Source organism: Lasioglossum baleicum, chromosome 3 (assembly GCF_051020765.1).
Source record: "Lasioglossum baleicum chromosome 3, iyLasBale1, whole genome shotgun sequence".
NCBI classification, from domain to species: domain Eukaryota; kingdom Metazoa; phylum Arthropoda; class Insecta; order Hymenoptera; family Halictidae; genus Lasioglossum; species Lasioglossum baleicum.
In genome coordinates this window covers 18468708-18495905 of record NC_134931.1, presented here as the reverse complement: position 1 = coordinate 18495905, position 27198 = coordinate 18468708, and the positions used below count along the sequence as shown (strand labels likewise).

Below are 27198 nucleotides of genomic sequence, written 5' to 3'. Positions count from 1 at the left end.
TTGATCTTTCTAATTTTCATTTCAGAAAATAAAAAATTACCACACTACAACCCAACATAACATCCATGTTACTAAATACATATGTATATGTGCTGTTTCCAATGAATTACTAAAAATTTCAATGCGGTATAAACAAATGCAGTCAAAATGGCGTCGAGTGCAAAGAAGTAAACTAGAATTCAAAATTACTGTTACATACTATGAACCCGATACAATGAAATATAAAAGGAAAGAAAACAAAAACACCGTATATCATTGGTAAAATTTTCTGTGACTGTAAGAAGAAATAAATCTTGAACTGATAAAGCATTAATAATGATGATTGAAACACCAATTCTGTAAACAATTTGAAGAAAAAAGGTAGAACCTGCAATACATATATTTCAAAAACTTATATTTTATCGATTACATGAATCTCACTCGTACGTTATACATCTTTGAACACTACCTCGAATAATCTCAGCTTAATAAATAAATACAGTTTAATATACGCTTCAGGTGCGCCTGCTATACCATATGAACGTTAACTGCAACTGCACCGAGCACGACGGCGCATTTCATCTGGAATTAAAGAGTTGATCTTCGGGGTTAACCTGGTTAGCATTTTTTTGTATCTGTATAAATAACACAGCTATTAAGAGTGGCAGAATTAAACGAGACACTCTGTATATTCTCCCAGCTACTTTAATGGGCACGCGGATGTGCATTCCATCGGGACAAATGCACTCTCGGCTCACTTATCTACGTAGATTGAAGAAAGAAACGTAAAAACGACAATGAGTAAGTACGGAGGATGAAGCGGGAAGGTTACGCGTGCCGAAGGAGCCTCTTTTCTCCCGAAATTAATTATGTCACATACACGAGAACGAAAACCTGCTATGAAACCGCTGCAGAACGAGTTTTTCCTGTTTTCTGGCATTGGAATCGTTCGGTGCCAATGCTGCCCAGAGATTTAGGTGGTACAAACATTTTATTCGAGGGCGTCCGGTACACATTCTCTGGAAAAATTTATGGAAGCCGGTAATTAAAGAGAAATATTTCACTTTAGAGGTTTCTCGAATGCTGGAGGTATCTTAATGCGACCTTCGAATGCTCTTTAACTTTCTTTACAATGAAAGATGTGGCTGCTTTTATTATATTTCGACAACACTCTCAAAATTAATGGATCTTTATGCAGAATAAAAATTTTCTTCGTCAATTGCAACAATTGTTCTTCTCAAATTTGTTGCCATAAATTCATAAAATCTGCAGTCGATTCATCTATAATGCAATAAAATGCTACGTGTTGAGTGTATTTTTTGAAAAACCTGAGAAGAATGACCTTCAAAAACGTTCATCTTACATACTAATTTTTCCAGAAAATTAGTAGCATTAAGATATAATATATTTTAAACTATTTGCTGAATAGCAATTTGTAATTTATGTCAGTACACAAGATTATGTTTGTATTTAAATTTAAAAAAAAAATTATGTTCGTATCACCTAATAATAATAATAATAGTAAATAATTTCATATAAATTATACGTATTATTTGTTCACTTCTGCCAGTAAATATTTCCCACATTCCTTCCACTCTTTATGATCTAGTCTTATCATGAAAACAGAATAAATTCGAGCCGTAGAACGCGGCTAGTAAATAATTTTTAATTACGTAGCATACGATGGGGAATCATAAAAGAAACGAGCATATTTCCTAACAGCAACTATAAGGTAACATTTGGCGCTTACGATGTTTAACTCGGTTACATAAGCTAATTTTACGCTACTAATTCGTTCTTTACTCGCTACTTATCCTATGTTGCGTGTATAAACTTATGCGTACTTTTAAATGATTTTACTTTCTAAGCTATACGCAGAATCGCCAGATTAAGTGTCGCCACTCTACCTTCCCCTTCTTCGACGCTGCTCCCCAAGCTTCACTTGTCTCATATTTTTCTTTCTAAATGTTTAGCAATGCCGAAAATGTCGATATTAATGAATAAAAATTATAATTAGAACAAGCATTTAAAAGTGAACTTTTTGTGAATATGATTTTCGATCGAAATAATCACTAATTTTCTTTTGTCAAGCCTGCCGATCCTATTCAATATTTCTAAACACATTTAGAAACATTACTACACATTTAACTATTCTATGAGGTCCTGTATGAATTTCATATCCATAAAATAAAAAAGATCATATACAATGGAATTATTCTAGGTCGGAAGAAATGTGTCATTTTCGAGTTAAAATAGCTGTGAGCGCAAAGGGTTAAACTTCCAAATACAGTATTCCCGCGATTGATGTGACTTTCGGGTATGCGGATGATGTGACTTGTTTATCCCCACTACTAGGTGGTTCCCCCCTGGGCGGTCGATCGCGCTACAAAGAAATTAAGGTGTTATGGTGTTTAAATTGGGGATTTTATGATATTATACTTGATGCATCATTCTCAGGTATGGAATGAAAAAAAAAACGTAAAAAAACGTAGTACCATTTCGTTTCCTGAGCCTCGATACCTCCGAGGTTCTCACAACAATCGCGGGACACTGTAGTGCTAAAATCTTAATGAACTGGCAGAGAGAGGGTAAGTTTTTCCCCTCGATTCGTGCTCCCTCCCCTCACCTGGCGACTCTGCCTACAAGAGGAACGCTTCCAATTAGCGTGGACGTAATAAACCTACTGTAACTCGAAGTAGTATATCCTATAAATAACTTAATTGTAAGGTTCTAGACGCCAAAGAAATGTGCGTTCGTTTTAAGGGAGGTTTCTTACGTTCAAATACTTTTTGGATCCACTGTATAATAAATACCGACAACCACGGATTCTGTTATCTTATTGATTCAGATAGGAAAAGAGTCCACTGAAAGTGATCGTTCGGTCAGCTTTCTAGACCGGAAACCCTCCTTAAGGTGCACCCTAAATCGCACTTCTAACGTGTTAGAATAAACGTGTCGCGCGGAGCGAGACAGCGGCCGAATCTCGAATAAATTCGACTCGTTCTTGCAAGAACACCGGAAATACAAAACAGCTCGGCGACCCGACGGAAGTAGCAATTCGTGTGTGGCACTGCAGTTCCTGTCATGTCGTGACTGCGACTGAATTTCAAGTATAACGATGGCGGGGGGGAAGGATGAAGGGCTTAGGGGAACGCTCTCGCTCCTGAGGAATCATTTCAATTTCGAGTATTCGAGGTGGAAAATTTGTTAGCGACCGGGTCGCATCTGCAAACGCAGCAAGATGGGAACAGGAACCAGTCCATGAAGATTCCTTTGCAGTCGTTTTCAGGATCGTACGCGAGTAATCGGTGCCATTTGTACTTTTGCTCGCAGCCGCAGTCACCGGAGCAACGGTTCGTTTGTGTTTTCCTGCAACAGAAACGTTCCTCCCCTGAGTACTCCATTATTTATGTTTTATCACCTTCATTCAACAATCTGCAACGTGCCGAGTTTGCCGCGACATTTCTAATTCATAACGGGTCGGAGCTGCTCTTTTTCCTGTTGATAATTATTCTGTGTGTGCAAATTAATGGGAACAGTTGTGTTTCACATTTTTCTTCGGATTCATGTTGTTATATGTATAGTACTATTGACAATTGTTGTATACATGAATATAACCTTCTGTAAGATATATTTTCAATTGGAAACTCATGATTATTGTATTAATTTGCACAATTTAGATTGAGTGTGCACATTCTATGTGCAAATTAATGGGAATAGTTGCTGTAAACGACAGCTTTCTAAAGAACTGACATACTAAAAATATAATAAAAATATAATCACAGTAATATTTATTTACACGGATTTACTTACGAGCAAACTTCTTGCTGAATAGCCTGTTCGAAGTGCTGTGTGTTTACGATTGCACGATTTTTGCCAGCACTGTTGAACGCCCAATATGGCGTCACAATTTCGGTTTTCGATTCACATGCATCGACTCTGAAAAACGTTGGAAAACAATCGTTTGTAAAAAAGTGAATGAAATAATTATTTCATGTGTGATTTCCACCACTTTTAATCATTTATATGATAATTAGACAGCGGATTTTATATTAAAAGATTTTAAAAATATTGTTATATTATTTTCAACCTATTAAACACATTAAGAAATAAATTAAATTTCTATTTTACTCAAGCTTGTTGCAATTCAGGTAGAAAATGTTTATTTTGCATAAAAATCCGCTTTCTATTCATAACTCACGAACTTTTAAAAGTTAAATAACAAATTTTTTTAATATATATTACTTATGCGAGTCTAAAAAAAATATTTTTTTAATTTTAATTACAGGCTCGGATAAAAAAAGTCGTTAGGAGCAACTGTCACCATTTTCTTCTAATCTATCTTCTATTCTATCTATCTTCTATTCTAATCTATTTCTTCTAATATCTTTGTTGTACGTCATCTAGTAAACTACTGCTTCCAGTTTTATGTAGTCTAATGTAGTATTTTCAATTTCATAAAGGTAGCAAAAAAAAAGGACTTTTTACTCGGCTCTTATTTCAGATGATTGATGTACAAAATTGTTATTTTGGTTCTTAATTAATTTCTGGTGATCAATTATGCGAGACACTATGTGTATCTATAAGATCGAACAGAAATTTTCGCAGAAACAGAAGGTTTGTTTATTTGGTTTTGGAATTCCATTACCTTCCGCTCTCGTTGTTCTGGTTTTTCCCGGGAGACTGTCTAGGAGCTCTGGTATTTCTGATATGAGCGAAGAATGAGTCGCCGCCATTCATCTCGTTATCCGGATCTAGCGTGTCCCGAAGACTAGGCCCGCCTTCAGGGTGATCATGTTTTCTAGCTTCTCTGCTTTTTCTCCTCCTGCGTGTCCGATGGCCAGGTTCTCTCGTCGGTGGACCAAATCCCGAACTCATCTCGAAATCGCCGTACATTCTCCTCATTAACGCCTTATTTTCGTCAATAAAACGCTCTATCCGGTCTCTAAAAACATTTTATTACGACGATTTTATTATGTCTCTGCCGCGCCGTCGACCAATTTCCTTTATGGTGTACTATATTTAATGCCAAATGCCATTAAAAGTGGGAAATTTCATGAAATTTTAGGAACGAGAAATTTAACTGTGAAACTACCGAACCCGTCAAAGTGGCGGATTTTGGATTCTTTATTTTATAATTATTCAGATTGTAAAAATGTTTTTGTATTATATTATGTACTATATTTAATGCCAAATGCTATTAAAACTGAGAAATTTTAAGAACGTATGAAAAATTTAACACAAACTACCGAACCCGTTAAAATGGCGGATTTTCGATTCCTTATTTTCTATTTATTCACATTTTAAAAATGTTTTTGTGCTTAATTATATAAATTAGTCACATTTAGAGTTCGGTTGCTCTAATGATAAACGTTCCAGTATTAAAAATTTCAATGATGAGGGAAAAATTTTTAACAAAACCTACTAAACTACTACATTATTCACGTCTGTTCAACTGAAATATTATTCAGTATCTCTGTGATCAATATTTAACCATTAGTCTAATTATGACACTTGTAGCTGCAATTACAGTGGATATGCATTTCCGGCGGTTGGACAGAAGAGCTGGTGAAACTTTTTGACGCATGGCACACCGCGTATCAGGTCGCCTCTTAATTCGACTCCCAAAGCTACTGACAGCGCAGTCCAAAGGATCTGTAACAAAGCGAATAATAGAGTTTCTTACATTATATATTATATTACAATATCTACAAATTGGTTCTACGTATTCAGGTGGTCCAAATTTCAAATTTTCCAACGAAAGCTTTCCTGTTTTTAATTTTTTTTCATAAAATGTTCACTAGCACATTCTTGACATTTTTCCGATTAAAATGAGACCACACACGATACTATTTGGATCGTATTTACTTGTTTAATTCACGATATAGTAGAACCTCGATTATCCGTACTATTCAGTAGAACATGGGTGTAAATTAAGTCTTTACTGATAAATAGACAGCGGATCTTTATGCAAAATAAATATTTTCTACCTGGATTGCGACAAACTCGAAGGAAGTAATTAATTTTCTGTCTAAATATGTTTAATAGATTGTAAACAACATAACAGTATTTTTAAATTATTCTAATGTTTTTACTGTTTTAAATTATATCTTCCCATTTTTCCCATAAATGCATAAAATCCGCTGTATACTGATAAATAAATCCTATTGTCGTCGAGTTCGGATAATCGAGATTCCACTGTTTCGTAGATTAAACAAGTAAACATTACTTAAATTGTATCGTGTCTGGGCTCATTTTAATTAGAAAAATGTCGCGAATCTGTTAATAAAAATTTCATAAAGAAATAATTGAAAAGAAACAAGCATAGCTCAAGATACTCTAATCTCCTGTTTCACAGACAGCGTTCAGGCATTCAAAAAGTGGCCCAGTTCTATCAAATGAGTTTGATCGAGCACGCTGACTGTAATTAAATTTTTCACCGCCGAAGCCGAGAATGCAAACCAGCGGCAACCGGCGAAAATTACCATAAGACCAAAATAAGAGTCCGAGATAAGATTGAGCATCGCGCCGCGCGCGCGAGTAGAAAAATCCTTGAGAGATAAACCAGAAACAGAGTCGCGATATCTTGCCGGGAAATTACAAGTCTGTGGAAATACGAGGCAGCCAGGAAGGGATCCTTGATAAAACGATCCTGAGCGTGGATGAACGGTCGATATCGAGCAACCACGCCTCGCAGAACGTGTACGTGACTGTTTCGAATATTATATTTGCATTGAACACGCGAGACGAACAACAGCAACGAATCACCGCGCAACCTGTATATGCACAGTCCTTATTCGATGACTATACATACAGTTACAGTAATTTGGACACTTCTAAAAAGACACCTTTTTTAAATATTGGACCATACGATTTGGATGTTTTTTGAGACGTTAGAACAATTACTTTGCCACATGACGTGAAGTGAAATACTAGGTTGTTTGCATATGAAATGTCCGATTTTAGAATGAAACTCTTATGAAACGTTTCGATCAAGAAATGCTATTACAAATGACCGGTTCTAGATTTTTTTATTTCACAATTAATGAAATTATAAAGATGCCTTCATAAGAAATGATTTAATAAATATAATAAGTATATAATAAGAACCGTGCAAAGTCTCTAAACAAATTAATTCTTGTCATTTTTATAAGGCAACCACGTGCCTGTTACTTTTATAGTTTTATATTTATTGTACAAGTTTACTTTTAAATAAAGTTTGTTTCAACGTCAACCAACGAGACTGTCGTGTACTCCTTTTATATGAAAATTATCCACATCAGGATCGAAACGTTGAGTGTTTAATTAATTTGCAAAATTGCTGTGTTTCATCATTGATCGAACCTGTGCGCCGATATCATCACACTTTGATTACCAAAATTACGGTCGATAATCATATTTAATTTATACTCATTTTATATGTCTGGAAAAATAACTTTTATATGATTTTTCGTCAAAATGTGTTGATTAATTAACGTACAAGTCGTTGATGGTAAAAAGAACCATAAAATCAAGATAACAATCTTGTAAGTAAGAAATGTGTATGATCATAATTGTATATACATATCTTATTTTTATCGCAATTAATCAAGAAAGTTGAAATTTGTACATAGAATACAAATTGTTTAATGTCACTGCTAAAAATCGGACATTTCATATGCAACAACCTAATAGTGAAAATTGTTTCTGCGAATCTGTTAAATGGACCTGTATTGAAAATTTTAAAAATACGTTCTTCAGTGTGTAACTGTAGGAAATATAAAAAATTCTTACAACTTTCGATGTAATTTTAAGGAATTTTTAAATTTTCAATATAGGCACACATTAAAAAAATATGTTAAAACAACTTTTAGTGTTTTTCTGCTCTTCCGACCAATAGCAATTTTTTCAAAATACCTCTTCCGCGCCATGTAGTGAATTAATTGTTCTAACTTCTCAAAAAAGTCATATGGTCGAATATTAAAAAAGTTATACACATAGAGCAGAAAGACACACAGTATACCTGCGTTCATTCGCACCTACGCAACATGAGGACGATAACAGCCTCGTGCGTACGTGTTTTACAAATCGCAAAAGGCAAACCTGACCCACGTGTCCCCGTTCTAGACGCTGTCTATGAAAACTGCCATAAGGACATAATAGACTACAGGGTGTTCCATAATTTTTGATCGTTTGTTACGACAACATCGCGGAGACTGACGTTTTTGAAAAACAATACACAATAGTGTTTCGGTATTTGTTCTTCCATAATTATGGAAATTATAAGAATATTTTTATATTTTAAGATATATTGTAAAATAAATGTCGTGGGATACCTGAATGAATTTAATCTAGTTATTATTATTAATATACGTCACTCTACTGTTATAATGATTTTTTTCAGATTCACCTTCTACGCTTTAATATGAACAAATAGAATAGATTCTCTAAAATCAAGTACGTGTGTGATTTTCTATAATCAAGTACGTGTGTGATTTTTTAAATCAAGTGACTGTGTGATTTTCTAAAATCAAGTAAGTGTGTAAGACTTTTTTTGTTAACTTGATCTATTGTGTGAATGAAAAATATCCAGAATATTATGACACACTGTATGCATAACAAGCGTCGGTAATATTTGCCGCACACCCACGAACGACCGCAAGGACGTTTGCAATGAGGAAATGAGGAAACAATCGTTTTGTAGGAAGATCAACCTCAACGGTGAATACTGGCAAGGAAAGAAACTAATCGGAAAATATGTAAGAAGCTAAGCAATAAAAGTAACTGCGGTTTCCTGTATCGCATGAGTCATCTACAAACTCACATTAATTTTTACGCGTTCATACAAATGTGTAATATCTTTTTAACATTAATATAAAGAGAAATCTATCCTTTGTTAATGTTAATACTAGTTATATATAAAATTTCATCGATTTTATTTACAGTTACCTACACAGTACCTAAAGTTATTGAAAAATTACTTTAACTCAAACGGAACATTCGCTAGAAAGTTATAAATCTATTCACGAGGTTTAAATCAAATTTAACGATTTATGGTACACTGTTGTAAAATACATAATTACATTGTACTAATGACTGAGTATAAAATGTACTTGTTCCGAAATGCAACAGCTACTTCTAGATGAAGTTGTTTCAAACATCAGTGCTCCAACTATCGCATAATAGCCTATGATGGAACTATTTACTAGTCCAGGGGATGATGTTAGAAATATGAAATTTCAATGTGGAGAATTTGGTGCTTAGGGCACGATACGGAAATATTGATCGCAAAACAAATTTGCGTTTAGTTATTTACAGTTTACCGGGAAGTTCCATAATTAATGGTTGCCACCGGAAGCTCGGAACTCGTTAGCTTAACAGATTTTAAGCACGATCGTCTCCATAGCCACAGGACAGCAGCTCACAACGAAGTTACACGTATACACATACATATACACCTCCATAATGTTCCTTTACTTTTTACGTTCATCTTTTTTCGTCCACCTAACGTGCTTTGTTCCACGTGAACGCGTGTTGCACAATGTTAGGAACGATACCAACAAGAAAAAAACACTAAACCTAGACTTGTACATTTTTTAGAACAGAAGCGTACTTTTTCGAAAAGTAAAAATAATTTTTCGTAAAAGTAATATTCAAACAAGTTATTTAATCCTTAGCACTCGAATGGTGACTCTGAGAGAGAGAGAGAGAGAGAGAGAGAGAGAGAGAGAGAGAGACGCCACTAAAAATATACTGTGTATATAAAATACAATGTAATTCAATTACGCAATTGAATTACATTGTATTTCAATTATATATGTAGTAATTCTCAATTACGTCCTAACTGAATTACATAATGCAAACCTTTCAAGTAATTAAATTACTAAGCATTTTAATCAGATGTGTAATTCAAATACAATATAATTGAGAAATAGAATATAATTGAAATACAATATAATTAAAATACATCTCTCCAAATTATAGCCCAGAACTTTGAAGAAGTGCGATATCTTTTTATTTTTCTTTCATACCCTTGTTTGCTGTCTGTGCGGCGTAGTTTCTATTCCTCGTCCTCGTTCATAATACGTAACGCTGTTTCATGTTTATGGTTGAAATTTAAAACATGTGAAAAATGCAGAAGTTATTTCTGTTTAGATATTATAAATTTATAAATAATAAATTCCTTCTGTTTGAAACCTTCACATGGATTTTTCAACCTCATTTAATTACAATGTATTTTGTAATTGTACTCCAATTGCAAATATGAGTTACATTGTAATTCAATTTCAATGTATTTTATAATTGTACTCCAATTGCAATTTATTTGAATGAAGAACTGAATTCTGAATTACAATGTAACTCAATTATTTCATAATTATAATTCCTGGAGTAATTCAATTGTAATTCTGCACAACTCTGGGAACAGCGTGGTAGTTATCATGTTAAACATCGTTTTACCGATAAATCATTTTTGAAGTATTGATGAAGCGGTGAATTGAAAAGGTTATTCATCGAGTTTTCGATAAGTTTATTTTCCCACAGAAATCGGCAACGCATTGTTCGTGATTAACGTCGTCCAGACTCAAGCGGTTGCGGAATCGCTGATCTATAACCGGAAGTCGGCTGCGGCAACGATCGTCATCCCACACTCGCGTCTTCATTCAGCAGCCGGTAGGCGTCATTGACTCCAGACGAGAGCCTTCGTGTACACAAGAGAAGTATGATCAGCGTGAAGCATTTACCGCCAGATATGAATCATGCTGTGTGTCTACGCGAGTCAATCACAACTTTTCATGCGAATTGAACTGAAAGATTTGCTTGCGCGGCGCCGACTAAACAAGCCGCCATTTCCCTTGGCGAATCCATTTCATTGCATGCATGGTGATCATTAGACTGCAAATTTTAAGAAAGTGGGGGCAAATAAATCCTATTTTCATTGGTAATAGCATTCGTAGATTCAAAATAAATAAAAATCGTACTAAATTCGGTCGAATTTAATGCTCCAGCATTTTTTGACAAGTTTTATAAGCCCTACAAATTCATCGTAGATCGGCAGTCATTTTCTCGTCGATGAACATCAAATTAATTTCCCTGTTTTTGAGACACTTGTTTGAGATATACTTGTTTATTCTTCTAAATACTTAGTTATAAATATATGTATGCAAAATAAATGTAGTTTCTGTGTAAATTGCAACAAATAGAAACAGTTTTGAGATCCTTAAATTCTTTTATTATTCCTACTATTTTCACTAACTCAATTTTGTCATTAACGCACGAGATCTAGTTATAAATAATAACTATTATAATTTCGTTACCGATACAGTTACAGAAAATTAGTTCAAAGGGTACTGCATCTGTACATATTTTAGAAATGGAACAGAACATGTGCAATAAATAATTGCAGTATTTTTTTAAAAGAAACTATGCATCATTTTTTACATTTATGGATAAATTCCCATTTGTTTCATCGTCGAGTCAGTATTGATTTTATATGTAACTGTTGTTAATAATTGTTAAATTAAATTTGTTTACAAACTCTGCAATCCCGAAGTCTTATCAATTCTGTTTGTATTGAATTATATTACAGCAGGAAGCTTTCTCTTGGATTAGTTGTAAAAATTCAGTTTGTAAATTCCAGCTATCGATACATGCACGATTCCAATTTTTAATTAACGATTCCGGGCGAACGTTCGATTGTATGTTTAATCGGCTATAAAATCGTGACTACAAGACCCAGTAAAATTGTTTTGCTCCTTATGTCGAATCCATGAATTATGTGTTAGAAAGTTAACATGTGCTATAACATTTTCTCTTATCGATTTTATAGTAATTTATACTTAACCAATACCTGTTCGTAAAAGCGTTGAAGTAATCGATAGATCGTGCAAGAATCATTAGAGAATTGATTGTAATTTCCGTGATAGTTCTAGAACCATGACAGTCGACCATAGACAACCGTGTCGAGCGGATGGTGAAAGGAATAATAATTCGCACAAAATCGATCCTAAGCTCGGCTTGACCGACATTGAACCGATTAAACGATCTCCGGCGTTAATAGGAGCGGGAAGTGGAACGATCATTTTCGGTTCTGTGGATAGAATCGCCAAAAGTAGCTCGTGGTTTGGGGAATTATATGGCAATGGTCACTTTGTGAAGTGAAGATCAGAGTATTAGCGAACTGGAAATATCTCTTGACACATATTCGGTTCATTATTATTAGACTGCGGATCTTTATGCATTTATGGCTTCAAATAAATTTTATTAAATTGCTAAAAAATAAAATTCCACAAAATTTTGTACGACTTTTATTTCTTTCGGATCTACGAGAATACTACCAGTGACACATAACATTTTACATGATTTTACTTTCTTAAAATTTGTCTGAAAAAATTGAAAATTGCATAAACATACGCAGTCTAATTATTATTAACGAAGAAATTTAATTCATACACGTACACATAAACACCGAACACTGCTAATTTTTATTAGAGAATCTATTTCCTCTCAAATTGTTAGAACTAAATGGTAAACTTGTCGATGTACTATCTCCTCTCCGATTCAAATGACCTTGAAATGTGTCGTAAAGGTCACCATTCTCAACAACATTTCCCTTTAGAGTTTCAGATTTGTAAATCCATGACGATGGTCGTCTCGATTAAAATCTGTCTTCTCTCGGAACCATTAAAATTAGATAAGCCGTGGAGATCACGAATTTCGTAAATTACGAACGCGGATTGAGCAATCTATAAAAAAATCATTTTTTAGAATTTTAGAATTCTAGCTTTAAAATCGAATCAGTTGCCCAACGTGTAAATGTCGTTGGTCGTTCGGAACGAACGACCGAAAGTATCCGAATTTTAATTCGAATAACTGGCAACAGTACCAGTTTACATAAAAGTCAAGCCTGTTTCTCCTTGACTTTCTTCTCCACGGAACGATGGACAACAGTTGAACAAGGACATCGACCAAATTGCTTCCGGACCGGTGATTTGATCTTGATTGATGTCACGCCTCGCCGTTCGATAAATGCGAATCGATATTGCGCGGGATTAATTTAATACGTGCGTATGAAACAGTTTTCGCGATTAGTAGTATCGAAGTAACACATTAAACCTGCTAGTAGTGATCCATTGTGTTAAACTTCGTCAGAATTTTCACCCGAATTTTAATTTGTATACGAGCAAAACAATTTCGTATAATATTAAATTGTAGGGATTTGATTTTTAATATTACTATAACATTAGAAGAAATATAAATGATGTTTACGCAGTGTGTATGAAACAGTGGAATACAATAGAATTTTAATTTAAGCAAAACAGTTTAATATAATATTAATTTACAGGAATTAGATTGTCAAGATTAACATTAGAAGGAATATAAATGCTTGGTAATGTACATATATAAAACCGTAGAATAAATGTACATTACATGTATATTGATAAATGTAGTCTGAAGTCTGAACCATAAAAGAAATTAGAAGGAAGAAGAAAGGCAGGCGACACGTAATCACATCGATCACTCTGATTAGCTATAACTATGATTTTCACCTAGTTTCCCGAGTAAAAGTGTTCGCCACGCTGCTGGAACCTTCTTAATATGTTAATACGTGTTATTATGATTTGCATGCAACTGCGTGTAATTACCACTGGTCACGCACCATGACAAAGTATAGTGTATCGTGTATAACCCTGGAGCATACACGCATGTTCTTTTCTTAAGGTATTGAATTATTGAATGCTGGACTGTCATATAAGATCATTCTCGCAATTATTCTCATAATCATCAGACTGCACAAATTTATGTATTTATAACGTGCACAAAAATCGTGCAGGAATGATCAAATGGAAAATTGAGTAAAGTTAATTCGTTAAAAAGTTAATCATTTTATTTCCAATTCAAATTCAATTTTTTTACATTTGTCTATAAAAATGTAAAATATAAACTACCTAATGTAAATAAATAATTAATTAGAACTAAAATAGTTGTCTTATTTGAGTTGAAACATTATTACTAGACTGCGGATGTTTATGAATTTTTCCAGTTTTGTAGACAAATTTTAAGAAAGTGGGACCAGATAAAATCCTACTTTCATTGGTAATAGCGTTTGTAGTAGAGAATAAATAAAAACCGTACTACATAAACTCTGTTGACTTTGATACTCCAGCATTTTTTGAAAATTTTCAGAGGCTCTAATGGCATAGATATCCGCAGTTTAATTATTATATTGGAGTCCTACAAGACCCCATGCGAGCAATTTTGCACGAATCGAGGTGCGAGTAACTGAAGCTTAAATAATGCATAATCATTTTTCTCATAAATTCGTTGTCTATTAAGAAATTGCAAACCGAGCGACACGTTCACATTTGTCCGTGGAATGGATGATTTAGAGCCCTAATAAAGCAAGTATTGGATTGGAAAGAAAGTTCGTAGTGTTTTCAAATTAAGAATCGAAGATAAAATTAAGGTATTTGTAAATATGTTTATTCAATAACACGAGAAGGTACCTCGAAAATGGCAAAAAGTAATAGAACAGAATGGAAAATATGTGATTGAATAAATTCATGAATAAATATCTGAATTTTAGCTTTCAATTTTAATTCACAAACGCTACGAACTTTCGTTCCAACCCAATAGTTCACCGACCTGTAGAAATTCGAGTATATATGGTCAGTGCGGTCGAAGGGTTACCGTCTCAATGTCAGCCCGATCGACCTCAAAGCGGCATGTCACAGTATGTGTGTCGTGCTAGGAATCCTTCGACAACGTATCTACCCGCAAGCACGAGAAATGAACAGCAATACCGGTAAAAGGGGACACGAGGGAAACACCTGAGCAAGTGTAACTGAGGTGTATGCACCCAGCTGATCGTACGTTTGCGAGATTCTAAGGAAGATACCCGGGGTCATGGGTGTTGCTGGGAAATGTCACGCCACCGCGATACTGACTTCGAGTGTTCCTGTATCCACGGCCGCGTTCGATCACCTTTCGCGAACGATCCTCGATCGTGTGCCACGGTCTCTCAAGTACGAGCCCATTAATTTAGTTTTCGAGGAACATTCGACATCGATCTGACTGAATGATCGATATCTCTTGTATGCAGTAGCAAGGCTTCAAGGAAACTGTTAAAATTTTGATTAGTCTGATGTAACAGTTATTTTAAGACTTTTAACATTTCTGTTCCAAGAAAACAGTTATAAATCCACTGAATCGTTTACTCCATATATGTATGCATAAATGGAAAATGTTTACTTTTCGGAAATGGAAAAAAATTCCAGTTGGACAGTAACAGTTATTCTGCATTGAAAAAGTTAAGGTACTCTCAAACAAATTTACCGTTTAGTATTACATAGGTTTGAGGTTGAAACCTTGAATCATTCTACAGAGTTCTAGTTGTATATGAACATCCACAAGGAACAACAATGAATCAGTAGTACTGATTCAGTCAACTCCGTGATGAGCTCAGAGTTACATTTACAAGTTGTGAACATAACGGAATGAAAAGGGAATATATCTCTGTGATTCTAATTTTTAAAACTAAATGCTCATTATGTACATACACAGAGTAGAATAAAATAATTACATGTAAATATGACAACTTGCTTACCCGTTTTCAATTCCTTAAATAATGCTGAGTAAGTGAAAAATAGTTTGAACTTCTATACATTGCTTTAAAATATCTGATAAGAAATAAGTGTTCCTTCAAAACTTTTATTAACCAACTTATAAAGTAGCTGTAGCTTTCGCTGAATTTGAAGGGAAGAGAGGGGATGGCTGTGCAAGTCTTATCACCATCGTGAATAGACTACTATGTGACTACATGTATACTCGTTGTAATTGTTAACCGACACTTGTTAATTCGAAAAATGCGAATAATATGATGGTTTAAATTATGATACAGTTTTTGATCCTCAAGATCAAGACGGAACTCCCTCAATCCATAGATCATGATGGAGAGGGTCTAGGCTTGACGAAATCTGCTTGTGTATTCTATGATCGTAGGTTTATGCACGAACTCGCTATACTTTCTACTCACAATTCTTCCGTTCTAGCAGCCTATGAGTCACGCCATTGTTACTCAGCAATTGTAAGAATTGCACGAACAAAACAACATTATAGAATCCACAGTGTCACGGCTTTGAATGTTTGCAAGCGCCTTTCGTACGTGCGTGCATTTAATTTCGTGCTAATTGGAGTGAATTTACATAGATATACTCTCGGTAGAATGTTCTCAAACATTTTTTTGCCTTTCCAACAATATTACCGGTCTTCTGTTGCTTTGAAAAATTAAAAAATATTGAAAATATACAGGGCGTGGCCGGACGAGTGGTACAACCCAACAAGGGGTGATACCAGACTGGGCATTAATCGATTAAAATTTTAATCAAGATCGATTGATTAATGTATACGATTAAAAAAGTAATCATTGAAAAATCACACTAATTTTTAATATTTTTCTTTTTAGTGGTCACTAACTTTTCATTGACAGTCTAATATAAAAACGTGATAGAGGACGTATAGTATAGTTACTGTTTATAAAAGTAATATATAAGCATTCATCAGGATGTAATTTAAAACAGTAAAAACATTAAGACAATTTAAAAACGTCCACATGTTATTTTCAATTTATTAAAATTGTTGAATATAAAAGAAATTTTTATATTATACGATTGCTGTGTCTTGTAATTGACAAAAAAATGTCTAGTAATTTATAATTGGCTGATAAATATACTTGGTCTTTATAAAACACAGTTTATGCACACACCCTCACAATCCGAAATATCAAGCGAAGTTTTAGCAACTAAATATTGAATACGAGATAACTGCCCAATAAAATACATCCAGGAAAAGCGATTGAAAATGAGTTTTATAGCACAAGACCAAATCGAACTATGCAAATACGCGGATTAAAGTTGTACCACAAATGACGCAAGGTAAAACGCATACAATATGGCCATTCTTACACGAAGTAACGAGTATGCTTATATCGATAGATAAGGAGAAAGGAGAGGAACATCCAAATATGGAGAGTATATGCAAATTGAATACCATATAGTCGAGCTGCATATTTTTACGATGAGTTTGACCTTAACAAGTTTTGCCATTCGATAGAATTGTTGGCTAGATCTGAACCCTTTGTTCTTAGTTTGAGATGAATCTGTAATTAACACAACTGAGGACCGAATTTTCCGGAGTACACAAAATCTGTAACTCCTAAATGATCGAATCATTTCTATAGAACCCTTCGGTTTAACCGTGATGAATCTAATATTTTGTTAAGCTTATTTTTTTTTTAATGCAAAGATTTTTATGCAAAATAAAAATTTGCTACGTAACGTAAAACGTGGGGCGCATGCAATAGATAATTGATGCATGAATAGTTCACCTAAGTCACTAACAATGTTATTGCACTGCAAATGATATGAACTGTTGTGCGAGGTTTCTCTCAATCTTGCTCCTCACGTTTTTCGTTTTAAATCTTACAAGTATTTTCACAGCTATTAAAAATTCACAATCACAAATTTTCAGGACTATCTGTATGGGGTTAGGAACCTGTATGGGGCTAGGAAAAATTATTTTATACTTTTTGGTCCGTTTTTTAAACAAGATATTTTTAAAAAAATTTATGTTATAAATAAATCCACAGTCTAATTATTAATCTGCGTCGTTTGTCACGTAATACAATTGTGAAGGTAGCAGAAAAATAAAATAACTATTGAACATTTTTTTTTTCAACTGAAATATGTGTTAGTCATTGTGTGACAGTTGAAAAAACACTTACCGGTATCTGGACGAAACTGCCATTGTTCAACTGCGGGTAAGAGTACAATGGCACCACGGGGACTGAACCGTTTTTCAAAAAAATTGGTCCTTGGATGGGCGTGACGTGGGCATCTTTCGGAATGTCTTGCTCCTCGTCGTCGTAGTAGTCATCAAAATCATCGTCGTAATCCAGGACAGCATGGATCGAAGTCTTCGTGCCCGAACCACCTTCACCGCCGACTCTCGTATACCTTCAATTAAATCAATTTCATAATTAATACTGCACATTATCATATTATGCATTTAAAGTAAAAAGCACCATTTAATTTTCAATTTGCTGAAATTATTGAGCAATACACATAGAGTGACTCGTACTCCCCACACATTGGAGATTTATTTTAAAATTATTTGTTAATTATTTATTAATTTCAAAATTCAGCACAGACATAGCAAATGGAGATTATTTTCGAGAATTAAATATTTTGCGATTGCTTCTACATAATAAATACATTCACGAAGAAAGAGTTAGGAATTTAATTGGTTTATTTAACGATTGTAACAGCTTTCTGTGAACAAATGTGTTTTACAAATCTGTTAAATGGTTTTATTAGATTTTAAATGGGCTAAAGGCTTCATTAGATTGAATTAAATATAAATTTTAAGCGATTTCGCGTTCGATCACATTCACAGGCTTTTCATAATTCAGCGAGTAGAAGCATCCCGAATACTTGAATTTTCGAGAATTAAATATTTTGCGATTGCTTCTACATAATAAATACATTCACGAAGAAAGAGTTAGGAATTTAATTGGTTTATTTAACGATTGCAACAGCTTTCTGTGAACAAATGTGTGTTACAAATCTGTTAAATGGTTTTATTAGATTTTAAATGGGCTAAAGGCTTCATTAGATTGAATTAAATATAAATTTTAAGCGATTTCGCGTTCCATCACATTCACAGGCTTTTCATAATTCAGCGAGTAGAAGCATCCCGAATACTTGTTTAAACATTTTCGGTGAATTCCTCGCAAAAAGTTCAGCCGATGAAAGTAGTTTCCAGAATTTGTGTTATGTAATAATGAAAAGCAATTAACGCTATAACTCAAGATGTAGAAAGTTCTACCGAAAAAATGTGGAATTTCATGGAGCAACGTGTGGTTAATGGGTACATACAAGTCGGATCTGGGTGAGGGAACGTTAAATTAGGGTGTTTTTGCCATTAATTATCTCGAGTATATATATTATCTCGATCTTTGCAAAAAAGAATTCGATAAACATTGTACAATCTTCTGTACAGATTTGTATAATATACAGATCGTTCCATAAAACGTGAAACAGTTTTTGGAAAAATTCGATGTTAAAGATTTAAATTATTCAAGAACCTGCTTTATTGTTATAAGCAGACTGCGGATGTTATGCAATTTTCAATTTTTGTAGACAAATTTTGAAAAAGTGGAAACAAATAAAATCCGATTTTCAGTGGTAGTAGCCTTTTATATTTTGTTTTATATTATATTATAGCATTTTTTGAAAATTATCAACAGCCATAAATGCATTACGGTCTGCAGTCCAGTTATAAGCATTTCGAACGAAAAATTATATGGAAAACCTTTTCCGACAATTTCAAAATATAATCTTTATTTAAGTGTAAAAAATTCGACCTGTTCTCTTATTCATCTTTATATATCTATAACCTGTTACAAAATTATAAAAATATATTTGTTGCACGCTTTAACACTAAAGCTACCATCTCACATGACTGATTTGTTATTTTGCATCTCTTGAAATTTTAAAATACTTCTATGACAAGTGGTTTGATTGATCCTAGAGGTTCAAAACTTCGATCTGCATCCGCACCGGGTACAAATCTACTGGATTACATACCAAATACATCATAATTCGTGGGAGAAAGGCACAAATTTTGAGTCCGGTAAAGTAAAAAGCAGCCAAAATTTTAATAAATGTGGTAAATTGAGTGTTGGTTAACTGAAATTAGAAAATGAAGTGAGGGTTAATAATTTCTCGTGAAAGCACTTTTGTGATTCCAGTGATGGTACACTGAAAAATTTGAAACAATTTGGGTTTTGTTTTACGAAAAGAATTTTCGAGAAATGGTCCACGATCAATGGAGGTGCCAGTAGATCGATGACATAATTGCCGGACCGCCGCGCCGGAATGACTCCATAAATGAATACGTCAGATGCTCGTCAGATATTCATTAGGAATGCACGGCACGCAAGGAAGAAACCGTTCAAGCGATCGTTACATAAATAATTGTATGGACAATTAACGTGACTGTGTGAACCCGCTTTCGCTGCTTCAGCAATTGCGGTTCCAGCGCGATGAAAACATTGATGTGCAGTTGATCGAGCGTCACACAACGATAATTGCTGCGAGATAATCATATTATACCGTTTGAAAATTGACTCCTAATATTACGAATATACAAAAACTATAACTTTTTAAATATTGGAGTATACGAATTGAATATTTTTGGGACGCTAGAAGGATTAGGTTACTACAGGATGTGAAAAGAAATATTTTCAAAAATTGCAATTGGTCGGAATTTACTAAATTCTATTTATTATATAATACTAAAATCTAAACATTACTAGACTGCAAGAACTTTTTTAATCTTCTCGGTATTATTTAGACCTGGACACTAATTTTTGGAAATGTGGTTTCGTAGACATTAAAATTCCGTTACAAAAATTTCCGTAGCTATATCATTGTAAAAACCAGACTACGAATTTTAAATACATTTAACACTAACTATACCAAGCCCGGTCAATTTACCGATTTCACATTTTTCATTTTTCAATTCTTGAAATTATAAAGATGCTTCTGTAAGAAATGATTGAATTTTCTTTATTTAATCACGTATTATTATAAAAATTGTGAAAAATCTAAGTTTTGTCATTTTTATACAACAATGTGTATCCGACCGGATACTGAGAAGATTAAAGAATGTCATTAATTTGTTTTTTCTTTATTTATCGCTTCTGTTTCGACAAGAAGTTCGACACATTTTTTAGCCAATACAGTTAGTGTTAATATTATATTAATGTTAGACATTAGAAGAAATTAAAATAATGGATAGCTCGGATAAAAGTTTTAAATATTAACATGAAAGTTGGTATTTTGATTTTTATAAGCATTAGATTGCAATTGTTTTAAACAATTTACCCATTTGGTCTCTCAGGATAGCTCTCCTCTTCAGGCATCCTAGATGTCCTCTGATTGCTCTGATCCCTGTCAACAGGGACTCGTTGCTGTTGCTGAGGAAGGGAGGGTGGCGGTCTCATCTGTTGCTGTTGCCTCGGCTGAGTCCTTCTGAAGTCCTGATTATAATTGTCGTATCTGGTGTCCTGCGAGGACGAAAAGGACGAGTGTTCGACGTACGGGTTTGAACTCGTTTGCCGACTGAAGGATGACTGGTGTTGCTTCTGTTGTTGATAACCGGCGGGTGGAATGTACGGCTCATTTTGGAACGATTCACGGTCACTGAAATTTGGAGCTGGAGCAGGCGGAAGGACCGCGTTCAAACGAAGGTTGTTCACTGGCGAGTGTCCTCCGGTTTGGCCACCGTAAAAGAACGGCGTAGGCGTCGCCGGCTGATATGGCAAGGTGAAGTTGACCAGCGACATTTTTGCAGATCTGTGAACAAGGAAATTTTAAATAATCAATTCCCATAGATATACAAGGGTTTCTGTAATACGAGAGGTAGCTTCAATCAAAAAAATACGAGAGATAGAGATGTGGCTCCCTTAGAATTTTTGATATTACGACAAAGATAATTTTTATGCGTACTAGATTTATATGTGAACCAATTTACTCTATGTAGTACTGTTTCTGCTAATAAGAAGTAACATAACGCGAATTTACCTCGAAATTAGCGAAAAGTAATGAAATGGAATAAATCCATGAATAAGAATCTGAATTTTTCTACGACAGAAATATTGTCCCATAAATTCTCTTGGCGCTACAGTTCTTCGAATTCCGAGGAATTTATGTGCACCATGAGACCTGTTCGAGGAATTCCCAATTTCTGAACATAACACGTTAATAATTAAGTCATCGTGGTCAGAGAAGAAACAGTAGATTGAGCATAAAAAGAACAACTGATCTTGAATTCTGATTTTGCAGGCTGTCCTTGACAAAGATGAGCCACTTTCAGAAATGTCATCTTTGAACACTTCCTTTCTCGAAGTTATTCCGTGTCGTCAGATATAACGAAGACGTTTGTAACATGCGATTCTTTGGGAAGAGCAATAATTCAGATACGTTAACAAGTACATAGAAAAATTGAGAGAATCTTATCCGTTGACAAACATGAATATGTTAAATAAATTTCAAGTGAATATCTTTTCAATTGGAAATACATAATTGGAATCAATTTTGAGCCACACCGTTATTTAAATGAAATTTATGTGCTGTTTTTTCAACTGCCTGTTCTCTTGTTTTAATTGATAGTATTTCGGTTACAATATTCTTTAGATTATTTTACCATCATTTTCATAAAAAGTAACCAGTCTTCGTATCATTGTTTAAATAAAATGTATTTTCAGTAGGACGTAACATTTCGATTAATTTTTATGAAATAATGTATTTTGCATTCAAAACATTCACGCGTTAGCATTATCTATCCATTAGACTTACTACAAAATGAAGGTCAGCTCTCCCCGAAGAGAACTTGTATCCCGCTTCGTGTTCTTCAACTGTGTCGATTGCTATGCTGAGCTTGCAGAGTACGACAGCTTACGACCATGAACATCGTGCTCCGAAAACTGTGATTCCTCTAATCCCCAAATACGAGTGAACCGATATATTCACACGAGTCGGAATAGCCTAAATTTCAACGCAATATGCGAAATCAGGTATACCGCCACTTGTTTTCTACCGTCTAATATAAATGTTCTTTTTGGGAATACTAAAATGGAAATTTCAACACTCTTTTCCGCCTTCTGAAATATGGAAACATGATCGATGCTTGAAATATTCCCCGATCATTCGCCACGTGAATTATTCTTATTTTTCTGGCACCGACGAGCCACAATTACTTGGACATGATTAATATCGTCTTCCTTTCCTCTTTCCCTATGCGGTGGAAATACTGAGAGCAGCCTGGAACGATAAAGAAAAGTCGATATGTACCGAATACGTCGCTGACGGGGACATTAATCATTTTTATAGCGAATAATGGATATCCGGTTTTGTGTGCTCGCTTAGAGCTTTGGAAATAACGCTTCATGGAACAATTAAAATATCATGTGCATGTGATATGTTACTCTCTTTAACACGTTGGTAGATAACTGTCTTAATAAATGTGTTAATTTAAACTATGGATTGTTATGCGAAATAAAAATTGTATAAGTCAATTGTCAATTTGATGTACGACTCTTTTTATATTTAATACACGCGATCAAACAAATTGCACAGCTACATAAATAAATAAATGTATGAGACTCGACTACGTTTTTCTTGATCGTGTTTTATAACTGTAAATACCTAAATATCTTGCAGATCGATCGCGAATAACTAACAAACTAGAGAGAAACATAAAAATACGAGACCACTATTACATACTATAGTCTTATTGGACAATACTATAGCATTGCAACAAGGACATCGAGTCGCAGGATACCTCGCAGTCATGAAGTGGTTAAATTTCATGATAATAAATTCTTTGGAAAATGTATGCAGTAGATGAAACACGTCTAATATTTCATATGTATATCATGTGTGTAAGTAAAATGTATTCGACTATGTATATTACAAATATTTTATCATGAAATTAGTCTGCGTAAAAATGTCGATAAAATGTTATCTGTTTCTTTTCCTTGAAATTGTACGAGACGATTTCATGGTCGTTTTATCATGTCACATAGTTTTATTGTCACATAGGTAGTTTTATTGTGAATTTATGTGTATACGTATTACGTTTCTTAGATTAATGAAGGTAGTGGTATAATTACACTAAAACCGTGAAATAGTGTCGTCAATAACGATTTACAAAGTGATTTATATGTATAGTGGATTTGAAACGTTCACTGGAACATATCTTCGGGGATTTCAGCGTCTATGTCGGTCTCTATTACGCAATACGTAACACGCAGTTACGTTTAGCGAACAAGACCATGGCATTTAAGCTCCCTTCCCTAATTTTTTCATTCTGATACTACATAGTCTGCGCGACATGTTCGCTACCTCTTGAAACTGCCTCCATTTATTCACCATAGTTTTTTAATACGTGGAGACAATAAAGATATCTTTTTTACGTTTCGAGGTTGACTTTTTATCTAATCAAAGTTATTTTTAGCAAGTGTTTTCAGAATTTATTTATTTCAATATAAAGAAGTTATGAAAGCATATCGTTAGACTGTGAACTTTTATGCAAAATAAACATTTTCTTCGTCAATTGCAAGATTCAGGAAACACAAAGGTCATTTTACATTTAATAATTTTATTAAATTGTAAATAACATCTTAATGCTTTCTATAGATTGACATATATGCTAATTAAAATTGTTTTTAATATTCATGGTATGATTTTGAGTAATGTTATAATGCCTTCAATAAAAAGAAATTTCGGAAACATATTATCAGCTAAGGTGTGCTACAATTTTTTTATGAAACTAGCTTCCTTTTTAACATTTTAGAATACATTTTTGTGTATTTATTTTATATAATTTTTTTAGGAAGTTATGCGGAGATAATACTTGCAAATTGTTATCTTTGTATTTAGCATTCACGGTATAATTTTGTTTGATGTTATAATGCCTTCGATAAAAAGAAATTTTGAAAACATATTATCAACTATGGTGTGCTATAATATTTTTATGAAACTAGCCTTCAAATATTTTTTAAAAGGAAGGAAGACTCTTCAACAGTCTCTTAATGTGCTCTTTGCAAGGCAATCACGTTGTGGCTGCAGAAAGTGAAATTTTATACCTTTCCAAAATTGACGATTCAGCCATTTCGAGAAAGTCGAGTGAAGACTGAACTTTCGTAGAATATCAAGTAAAGTTTAACCTGCTTTTCTGAACTATTATTTCATAACTTAAATGAATAACAGAATCAAAGTTCCTTCGTACCATTTCATAATAAAATGAGGAACTTAGATGCTGTTACCAACATTCATCTTGACATATACGTTGCAGAACGATCAATAAACTATTCTAACATATCTTTCCTTGATGAAGCAATAAACTTCCCTGACATTTTCTTTAACTCGTTCGTGTTCGTAGAAAGCGTTCCATACCTCATAAACATGTTCTGAATAAACGGAACAGAATTTCCGTAAGTAAAATCCACTTATAAATCCCAGTCAGAAGTGCAGAAACATTTTGCAATAACAATTTTTAATAACCCTTAAGTGTACCTTCAAAAATGCAATGACTCGATTCAATTATACTCAATATTTATCGAAATGGTAAATAGAAACATAGTGAGATAATAAAATTTCGAACGATATCTCGGGTTCTCGCACACCCCTAATAATTAGTAAAAGATTAGAAGAATTTTTAAGAATATTCTAATGTTGTTTTTAATGCGATAAAGTCATTAAGGGAATAAATCAATTTTTATTTCATTTCTGCTTCCCACAATCGATACAGAACCCTTTTATTTTGCATAAAGATCGGCAGCCTAATAATGGAAATTACTTTTTTCCAAAAAAATTGTTCTGTACGACAAAGTAGCTAAATCAATTACGAAAGATTGTTAAATTTTTCAACGTCTCTACACGAGACTGTCTGTCGTTAAAGCGATCGTTGATCCGATCGTTTGGAGAGACGCGAACGCCAATCGGCAGGTAATGACGGGTAATATCTTCATGAAGGGAAATTATGCAAATTATGCAAACGCGTCGGCGTGTGCGTGGACGCAGTTCTCGTGGAAACGAGAGATTCGCGAGTGCCACGTGCCCATGAAAGATGCTCATGGAACGCCGAAGATGTAACGCTTCTCGTCAGTCTACGATACAACACGAACCGATAAAATTCGTCTGTGGACGAACGAGTTTGGCCGCTCGTCACTTTCGCCCATCGAATTACTTTCTTCGGAACCGAGTATGCAAAGCATGCTTTCACCGAAAACGAGCTCACACATCTTTAATGCGTTACGAAGAGACATCATTCCTTCCGAACACTCGAAAATCAGCGGACAGCTCTGTTCAATTAAGATTCATATAAAAACAAATACAAAAATCTTGACATAAGTCTGGATAAAATGCATAATGACTCAATTAAGTGTCGAAGCATTTTATTATTGTTTTGAATTACAATTTCGAAATCTGTAATGAGGGAAAACGACTGGAAAAACTGCAAAAAAGAGTGAAAAATGTTTTGCCACAAATGGGTGGTTGAACAATTAAATTTTACTATTTTAAATTTAATTTTTAGTAAATTTTAATATTTTCGATGTCTTCAATCATCTATTTAATGTAATGTGTCCATTTTTGTTTCAAAAGAATAGTATTTGTCTATGTCAAGAGTACATCTTTTGTATTATATTAAGATTTAATATTTATAGTTCATTGAGATAACGATGCTCAAGAAACTAAAGAGAATCTTCAAAGTTCTCAATATTTAGTAAAGGATAACTTTTGAGTTGTCAAACTGCATTATTTTCAGCGTACTTTTCTCTATGAAATCGTGCAAGATTCACACCCCGGTGATACACAAGTTATTATTGTTTAAAGCGTATGTGTTGCCTGAACTGCGGCCGAACCTCTGGCGCGGCGCGTCACGTGTTAGGATTTTACTCAATTCCTTTAACCGTCGCGTCGGTCTGGCGCAGTTCGGATATGCACAGGTTTGGGCGCAGTGTATCTGACAGATCAGTCAACATATTACAACTTTCTTATGAACAACTAATAATTTAAAAATGAATTTAGTAATATTTTAGATTAATTAGATGTAAATTAGTATAAACTGTCTCGTTTTAAAAATATTTTATTATTATACACAGAACTCTCATATAAAAATTCATACAATATATAGCAAAGTGATTGATGTATCTCCCAACGATGTAAATGTAAACTTTCAAATAGTGCTAAGATATTAATGAACATTTCGATCGCATCGCGGTTAGCATAATCGAAAGTTTACCTGTCTCAATGATCCATGCTCCTTGATACACGCCGGACAGATTCCGCGGAAGCACACGCACCGAAACAAAAATCTGCTTTCACTTTCGGTGGTCCAGCGATCTCGATTTTTCTCGGAGAGACGCGGAGGATACGGATCGAGAGGAAGAGGATCGTGGTCGCCGCGCGAAAGAGAATCGCGAAGAGGAACAGGACACGTGGTTGTTGCTCGTCAGACTAAACACACGGGGGCCCGCTCGTTGAAATCGCCGAGTACCGTTCGTGACACCGCGCGAAACGCTACGTTGGCCAGCGACAACTAAAAGAGAAGCGTTTTAACCGACTCCGCCAGAATGGGGATAAAGAGTGGTGTCCCCCGATCATGAAGTGTAGC

General features: G+C 34.4%; 1 protein-coding gene across 2 annotated transcripts; it reads right to left on the bottom strand.

The window, feature by feature from the left end:
• Window positions 1–321: 321 nt before the first annotated feature.
• Window positions 322–27198, bottom strand: Spz3 (Spaetzle domain-containing protein 3). 2 transcript variants are annotated; one of them, XM_076447439.1, is made up of 8 exons: window positions 26827–27197; window positions 22377–22841; window positions 20904–21374; window positions 17738–17969; window positions 5510–5634; window positions 4628–4924; window positions 3793–3918; window positions 325–3348 (listed from the first exon to the last, which is right to left on the bottom strand). In XM_076447439.1, the coding sequence occupies exons 3-8, from the start codon at window positions 21362–21364 to the stop codon at window positions 3156–3158; spliced, it is 1434 nt and encodes a 477-aa protein (XP_076303554.1). In that variant the 5' UTR covers window positions 21365–21374; window positions 22377–22841; window positions 26827–27197; the 3' UTR covers window positions 325–3155. The 2 variants fall into 2 exon arrangements, with proteins under 2 accessions (XP_076303555.1, XP_076303554.1); XM_076447440.1 differs by lacking the exon at window positions 22377–22841 and having other exon boundaries at window positions 322–3348; window positions 26827–27198.

Excerpts from the sequence above, each read along its gene's own strand:
- Spz3 (XM_076447440.1), bottom strand. The coding sequence starts at position 21,364 with ATGTCGCTGGTCAACTTCACCTTGCCATATCAGCCGGCGACGCCTACG. Across the intron at positions 4,925-5,509 it reads GCCGGAAATGCATATCCACT|AGACCGGATAGAGCGTTTTA; the intron begins GTAATTGCAGCT and ends AAATGTTTTTAG. Across the intron at positions 3,349-3,792 it reads ATTCAGCAAGAAGTTTGCTC|GAAAACACAAACGAACCGTT; the intron begins GTAAGTAAATCC and ends TTTCTGTTGCAG.